The following is an 8,078-nucleotide window of genomic DNA, read 5'->3' on the forward strand; positions in this document are numbered from 1 at the left end:
AAGGAGGTTGGACTTCTTCGATTCAGTTGGTCTAGGCCAAACCGCTCCTTGAGCATCATCTTTTTCAGCCGCACTCCGAGCCAGATTTCCTGCTCGAGCAAAAGCAACTTACGCCGACCGACCAGGCACCGCTAGGCAGATGCGACTGCTCCTCATGCTGGAAGGTTATCCCACACTTCGTTACACAGCTTAATTTACTTGGGTAACCTGAGCTTATTTGTACGCGGTCCTGCGGCGGCGGTCATGGGGACGCCCACGGAATGGGAACAACTCATGGCGGGGTTACTTGGTTGCGCCAACACTGCCATAAAGGGGCTTATTGAGAAAGTGTTGGGTTGGGCAAGCCCACACCCGCCAATCCTATCATAATGCGACACTTGAGAGATCAGCTGGGACGAGCGGCCAGGATGCGCACCACGGAGATCGGGACCTGCCACTTTCGTCATCGTACACAACGATGGATTTGAGGTAACCAAAGAGAAGTGGTCTCCTCGCGGCCCAACTTTGTTGAGCTGCAAATATGAGACAGATCGAGAAAACGCGCGCGGGGAATGGCTGAGCGCCAACCAACTGCAAGGTGCAAAACTACGAGACACGCGTCACCGAGTAGACGACGCTGCCAGGGGGGAAGGAGACAACGCGCAATTTGGGGGCATGAAGAGGGGGTGTCTCTGCTGACTCCAAACATGCCCCCCACGAGCATAAATATGCCTAGAATCCCCTTCCGAGTGCCAGTCTCAGCCGCTTTCCCATCGCTGCCCTGACCAAGTCGCCTTATACCATTTGCCCCTCTCTCGCCCACTCTCTAGGCCCCACCACACCAAGACATCCCAACACCATCATGGATTGCCAACACTACGTTTGTTCTATCGTCCCCCGTTACCTGCTGGAAAGCCTTTGCGAATGCGACGACGAGGAGGTCCGCCACAGCGCACATACAACGCTCGCTGTGGCCCAAGCCCTCCACACCAACCGGCATGAGATTTTTGAGTTGAAGTGCAGCAGCCATGGCGGCAGTGGCGGACACCATAACCGTCCTCAGGGAATTGTTCCTGGCACGCTTCTCCAAGCCGTTGTCGACGCTCCTGAGGCAGACGAGGAGTCTAAGGCCGCAGCCAGAGACACTCTTGCCTTCTCCGAGCGGGTCCGCGAAGACCGGGCCGCTGTCCTTGCCGCAGCATCTGGCGCCTCCCCCACGGTCCCCCAACCCATCACTGGCATGGCCAAGGGGAGCCGGGACACGGAAACCGGCTTCATGCGCAGCGTATACGACATGCAAAACGGCGGCAACGCCGAGGACCCCTCGTCGTTTGATCTTCTGCCGGGCAAGGAGGCACGGATGGAGGGTCAGGACGCTACTAGCGACGAGGAAGTCAATGAGGCCTACGACATGGCGTTGCAAGTCCTCCAGTTCTACAAGAAGTTCTTTAACTATGACTCGCTCGACGGACAGGCCATGGAGGTCAAGAGCTCAGTGCACTTTGGTAAAAAGCTAGGTAACGCGTTCTGGTTGGGCGGGCTGGAGCAGATGGTGTATGGCGACGGCAACTCGTTTCTGCACAACTTTACCGGATGCATCGATGTTATCGGGCACGAAATGACTGTAGGTACATACCTTATTATCCCTGCATTGGTTTGCAAGCATCCTCGGGAGCTGGACAGTCTAGAAGCCTCGAAAGTCCTACAGCAATCTTCCTTTTTATTTTATTTTATTTTTTTTATTATTTACTTTTTTCATTTTTTCCCTTTTTTCCCCTTTTTCTGCTTCTCTCCAAAACCTTGATGCACACCCCTAACCCGGTCACTATAACAGCACGCCGTGATCCAGTACACCGCGGCCCTCGTCTACCGCGACGAAGCTGGAGCGCTAAACGAACACATCGCCGACGCATTCGGCATCATGGTCAAGCAGATGTACCAGAACGAAACCGCTGCGGAAGCCGACTGGCTCATTGGCGAGGACTGTCTCTTGCCGGGTGTCAAGGGCGTCGCGCTGCGCAGCATGAAGAGTCCCGGCACGGCCTACAACGATCCCCGCTTCGTAAGCAACCCACACCCCGTTGGGGCCTGGCGATTGACAGATGCCGTGCCTTTGTTTATACCTCCAATTAACATGAATTGCTTTCCACAATAGGGTTCCGACCTCCAGCCTTCACACACAGACCAGATCCCCGAGCTGATGAAGAAGCACGGTTCCTTCATCAAGGACCGCGACTACGGCGGCGTGCACGTATTTTCGGGCATTCCCAACCGCGCATTTCATATCGCTGCGGTCGCCTTTGGTGGGTACACGTGGGAAAAGGCGGGCAAGATTTGGTGGAAGGTGGTTTCGGAGCGGACGATCCCGCCGAACTGTACCTTTGTCCAGTTTGCCGACGCTACCGTGGATGCGGCTGAAGCGTTGTTTGACGAGGAATCAGCCAAGATTGTCAGAGATGCGTGGAATCAGGTCGGGGTTGTGAGAAAGGTTTGAAAAAGGGGGCGCGGGGGCCGAGAGAGGGGGTCTCAAGTTGCGACACAGTCAGGTCAGGCGCCAGCGCGGTGCTAGGTAGGCTAATGAAGGGGCAACAGGTAATAAATAATATGTTATGATTGCAGCACTATTCGTGTCTTGTCGTCGCCCCCGCACCCGGGTTTGAGTAACTCTCGCCATCCAATCGTGCTACCCTAGCAGATCACACAGGCACGGTTACAGCAGCGCCGGCAAGCGGCTGTCTTGCACTGACGCCAGCAACTTTCTAGGATATTCCCGGCCGGGCAATTGCGTGCTGGTATCATGTCAGAGTTGTGTATGATATCTTTCAAAGTCGCCGGCGAGGTTTGAATGTGTTTGTCGATGTCTGGGATTAAGGGGGAAACTTAGGATGAATCGTTCTACTTACCCTCAAGCTGCCCCATCTCAGGCTCGGGGAGGGGATTCGCGAAGGATGTAGCTACAAAGCCGAACACGGCGATGGCAATACTGAGTTTCATGTTGACGCTGTAAGTTTGACTTTTGAGGAGATGTTTCGTTGGCAAGCAGGAAAGGGTTAGGACGCTGTAAAAATCCTCATGTTGTTGTTGGTTCCGGAGCCTTTATATCCTTATTCCCTTCTACATCTCCCCTCGATCAGTGCTTCCGAAAAACCGCGAATGCGACGCTGACAAGCTTGATGTTTCGTTCGGTGGTGATATTAGTAACTTGCCTTCTTGGAAGACACTCATCGCTTCAGCGTTTCCCCAAACAAAGGGACATGCTTCTCTTCTCGCCTAGTTGGCAGAAACAGCTGCCGCACATAGAGCAGCCAATCGCTTCCGTAGCGTTCCCAAACTCTGCTTTTAGCTATGCCGAAAGGAACCTGGCTTCCGGTTCTATCGGGTAGATTGTTTGCCCGGATTATGAACCACGGAAAGGATGTGGGTTACAATGAATTGGGTGTTTAAACCATACTCACAATGTCCACCATGCAACACAGGCATTGTTCATGTGGGAGACGAAACAGGGCGAGATAGACTGGAGGTCAGGCGTAAACACTTCTCACCCTGTTCGGCCCGCTGACGGGCCGAGTCTGTCCTACGAATTAGTAGCTGTAGCTGCCTCCGTTTAATGTGTTTGCCACTTCAAATTATGTAATGGTATTACATTACATTGCGACCTGAAAGAACAATCAGGCGCGGTCCTAGATGGTTCCGGCCACAAAGCTCTGTCTCGAAGTAATATGGTTGATCCTCGATACGTAGTAAGGTAGGTATATAGGTGCTGCGGCGCATCTAGCAACGACCTTCCCGGATCCCCCAACGATCTTTTGCGGCGCCTTAGCGTGCAAGTCTCCTTCTTCGGTTCAAGTTAAAGATTACAACTATACCTGGGGCGCGATTTTTGGGTTTTCCGTAGTAATTAGGGTACCTCCGCGGCTGGTACAGCAAGTATTTCTGGCGAGATTCCTCCCTTGTTTACTGCTGCAGGTTTAATTAAGGTATTTTGATGTTATGAGAATTAAGGAGGTCTCCTAGGGCTACTTGGAGTGATGAATGAGGTAAAAGAAATGATTACAACTTATTATTATCCACAGTGCTATATCAACAAGGGGTGTTTTGCACTGCACAAGAATGAATTATTTTTCTTCTGTTATTACCCAGATCCTAGGTCGACATTTACATGTCCGAAAGGGTAAGACTACTTTCAGAGTTAATGGAGGCGCAATCGCACCCCTTGGCAAAAGACCGTGACTTCTGGATTTTTCTCGCTTTTTATTGTAAGGCTGTTGAAATGGTGAGGATGGTCGACGTCCTGGCCAAGCGCATGGTCGACACTGGAGAAGAGACAAGGTTGGCCAGAATATTTCGCCAAGTTGCAACAGTTTCGCCACCGCTGTGTGACCATCCCGGCCCACCCATTGTTCGCGCGGATCTATTGTCATCTCGACCATCACGGCAACCCTATACTTCCGGGACAGTGATCGGATTGCCGCGAGATTTGCGCACGACTGACTTCCCGCCGATCCCGGTTTCCACCTCTCGCATCCTTCTGTTAACATGGGTTCGAGCGTCATGCTTCTGGCGGTCATTGACAGCCATCTACGTAGTACAGCTCTCAGGGACAAGTTCGCGCTGATTGGCCGGTTCCCCGACCCGCGAAGTTGAGCTTTCTTCCGACGGCAACCAACACTGGCATGGAGGGTGAAAATGAACAAAACCGAGTATGGGATAAGCTGGATGGGAGAAATATACATTACTGAGTGGCAAGTGGGTTGGGAAGAAGCGTGAGAGAAAAGACCACCCCCCCCCCCCCCCCCCCAAAAAAAAAAAAAAAAAGGTCAGAGTGAAAGGATGTGGGAATGGATCCTACGCGTTTGGCAGAACTGCGTCGGTGCATGATGTCTCCAATAAGGTTATGCTGTGTGGCGGTGGCCACAGCAGCAGGCATGGATCCCCAGTCCCCGCCCCGTGCTAGTGCTTACTATCGGGGACAAGACCGCAAAAAGCTGCTGATCTGAGCTGGCGGGATTGCACAAAAGAAAACGGTTCAGAGGCCCTTTCCGTCGAAGGCATCGAGTGTGCCTTAGTGTGTGATTACTGCGCTGCCCTCGGTATGGTCAGTCGGTCATTTCCTCACGCAGCTGAGGTGAGACGATGCAGGACAGGGAACGGCCTTTCCAAAGAGCATGCCGGGTTTCAGGCCACCCTCGTTTCCGCATTTAGCAGCCTGTTCATTAGCTTGGGCGTCGCGCAGATCCGCAGCGCAGCGCAGCACAGCTTTTACCTCGATTTTCCCACACTAGATTTTAGGGCACAGGCACCAAGATTGGGCACCCCGGACATGCTTGGCGAGGCCAATCGACGCCTGTCGTCAACACCGTCTGGAGACGTGCCAAGCTCCTGGTCCCTGGCGGAGCGGTGACCTAGCTACGGACATGTGGCTTAGCTCACCTTGCCGCGCCTTGGTTGGCGTCCCGTGGTTGGCCGTGTCGTGCATCGCGAACGGGTCCCAAACGGGCAAGGATGCCTGGCAGGAGCTCGGAAATTTTGTGCGACTTGCGCTCCAACATTTAACAGCGGGGGGTTTCCTTCCTGTCGTGGCGGTCGGCACGATCCCGAACCCCTAACGCTTTCGGCTTCAACGTGCTGTGTAGCGAAAGTCGCGAAGTCGCTCCCGCTTCCGCTTCGGCTACCTTACCTCACCTAAACCAGGCCGCACACAGAAACCGGCAGACTCGACTGGGCCGAATCCACGACTTGCGACTCGACCGCGGCCCGCAGCCATGTCAGCCCCCTACGTCGTTGGCGACTCGTCGCCCTTCCTCAAGCGCGTTCTGATACCCTTTTGGGTCATCCGCATCATCATCATGATCGTCCATATTGGTCTCTACGGCATCGTTGTCGCAGGGCTCAGCGTCTTCAGAAACGACCGCCACCGGCTCTTCGAAGAATACCACTCCAGCCTCACCTACGATACTCTCCTGGCCGTCTCGGTCGTCATGATGGTCATTATCCTGGTCTGCCTGATCCTCGACATAGTCTGCATCGTCAAGCGCGCGAGGCGCACGCTCAGCCCTCCTTTTTTCCTCGGCGTCAACATCTCGCAGTCCATCATTTACACTGTCAGCTTCATCCTCGGAATGATCGGCGCACACAACGGCGTCGTCTCCATCGTCATCAGCGTCATCGTTTTGTGAGTTTTCACCGCCGCCGCGGCGGTCCTTTTCTCTCCGCAGATGCTAACCTTGTTTTCAAGGCTCTCCTTCCTCGGCCTCCTCATTTACGCGGCCGTTGTCTTCCACCAGTACCGCAAGGGCTCGCTTCGCGGCACCTATGCACCCACACACAACCCCGAGTTGCACAACCCCGAGGTGCACAACCTCGTCCAGGGCAACACTGCCTACGGGCCCCAGACGACGTACCCCCAACCCTACGCTCAGGACTACCCCCGGACCGCCGCCTTCTACGACCCCCAGGCCGCTTCCGAGGCTACTGCGTACGGCGGCCAAGGCTACGCACCTCAGCCGTACGAGTCCCAGCAGCAGGGTTTTGAGATGAGCCAGCGTCCCGTTGCTGCGGCTTCTGCCGTCTGAGGACTGAGTCCGTTTTAGATGAGAAATTGTAGAGGTTAAAATGTTTCGCATTGCATGGCGCGGCGCATTTCGTCTTGGGTTAGAGTTCTAGTTATACATGGGATGCCTGGAACCGGCAAGGGCCATGCGTAGATGAACATTTGTGAGAGGTGCCTAGGTTGTACATAGATGCCACCTAATGTTTGGAACATATTGCACTAGTATCCGTTCTGGTTGTGCTGAGTAGGTAGTGAGTCTCAGCTGTCAAACTGAATACCTCCGTAACAACGCCTAGGTAGTCTGCGGTGCCCAGCGACTGCCTGCTAGAAAGACGGACCGTGTATGATAATGGTTGAGGTAGCTACTTGGCTGGCTGCTCTACTGTGTCGGGATGAACCTGATAGAAGCAAAAGCAGAAACAGAGGCGGATCGCATGAACTGGCCCGGACCTGAGCATTTCCGTGCATACCGGAAACTACCTACTATTTCTGTACTCAGTCAACCAAAGCTCACCGTATAGATCGGTACTACTCTATGGAGGCGACTCTGCATGCCAGTGTAAAAAAACATGTCATGAGAAGGTACCAAGGCAGGCAATTTGAAAACGGAAGCCATGGTGTAGTTTGTTATTCAATTCTTCCAAGGGCTGATCGCATCAAAGCTCCTTCTAGTTTAGGTACCTTGGTAGTTTATGTCTCTTCGCACTCAAGCGTCAAGACCCAAGACAGAGTTTCCTCAACAAAGCTGTATTCTCTCTGAAGCACGGTGCTAATTAGTTTCAAAACAAATTGAGACCCCAGCAAAAATGCACAGAGACAAGTCGCATCCGGCGCTTCGCATCCAAACCGTCGGGCCAATCCATCGCCTGCGGGCCCTGGCACAGAGAAGCGGGACCTGCCCCTATTGGGCTCAACTCACTGAACCTCAAACCTCTGAGGCCAAGCCACCTGACATCACTGGCCACGAAGCCAGACACGCATTTTGCGAGTCCGGGATCCCTTCGTGGTGCCCAACTCTACCGTGGGGCAAGTCCCTGGCAATTAGGCTGCGTATGTGGACAGCCAAATCAACCGCAACGGAGCGCACATTGCAAGCTGTCAAGCCCAGCGACGCCTGTTATTGGCACGGGGCCCAGCCACGTAGAACTGCGGAGTGATAGGGCATTCGCCGCTAGCCAAGGTCCGAGGCGAGCAGACACCCGTGAAGTCGCGCTGGTTTTTTTGCTTCATTTGCTCGCCGTAGTCAAGTCATCGTACCTAAGGTAAAGCTTTTGCGCTTCGTGTTTCCCGTTTAATTCTTTTTCTTTCCTCACGCCAATCGCTTTTTCCGGCCTTCAATACTCCCCTTCTCTCTCTCTCTCTCTCTCTCTCTCTCTCTCTTATCAAGATATCCCTTGGGCCCATGTCCGACTCACCACAACCATCCTCCCTCGCCCGAACCCGATCGCACAGATCGCACTTGTCTCATAGGTCGCACCGATCCGTCTTCAAAGAGGAGTTTGATCCGCAGCATTCGTTACCGTACGTTGATCTTGGATCGTCGGGCGAC

General features: G+C 53.8%; 2 protein-coding genes across 2 annotated transcripts; both read left to right on the forward strand.

Annotated features, from left to right (window-relative positions):
• Positions 1–841: 841 nt before the first annotated feature.
• On the forward strand, positions 842–2,473 carry MFIFM68171_08046 (Protease PrtS; the record flags this gene model as incomplete). Its single annotated transcript, XM_071063466.1, has 3 exons — positions 842–1,603; positions 1,814–2,041; positions 2,135–2,473. 3 exons carry the CDS (start codon positions 842–844, stop codon positions 2,471–2,473), a joined length of 1,329 nt encoding a protein of 442 aa, XP_070919567.1.
• Positions 2,474–5,741: 3,268 nt separating this feature from the next.
• MFIFM68171_08047 (pH-response regulator protein palF/prr-3) lies at positions 5,742–6,551 on the forward strand (the record flags this gene model as incomplete). The annotated part of the gene is made up of 2 exons (XM_071063467.1): positions 5,742–6,151; positions 6,215–6,551. 2 exons carry the CDS (start codon positions 5,742–5,744, stop codon positions 6,549–6,551), a joined length of 747 nt encoding a protein of 248 aa, XP_070919568.1.
• Positions 6,552–8,078: the final 1,527 nt, after the last annotated feature.

The sequence above is a fragment of the Madurella fahalii genome (genome assembly GCF_045866475.1).
Source record: "Madurella fahalii IFM 68171 DNA, scaffold_4, whole genome shotgun sequence".
Taxonomy (NCBI): Eukaryota; Fungi; Ascomycota; class Sordariomycetes; order Sordariales; genus Madurella; species Madurella fahalii.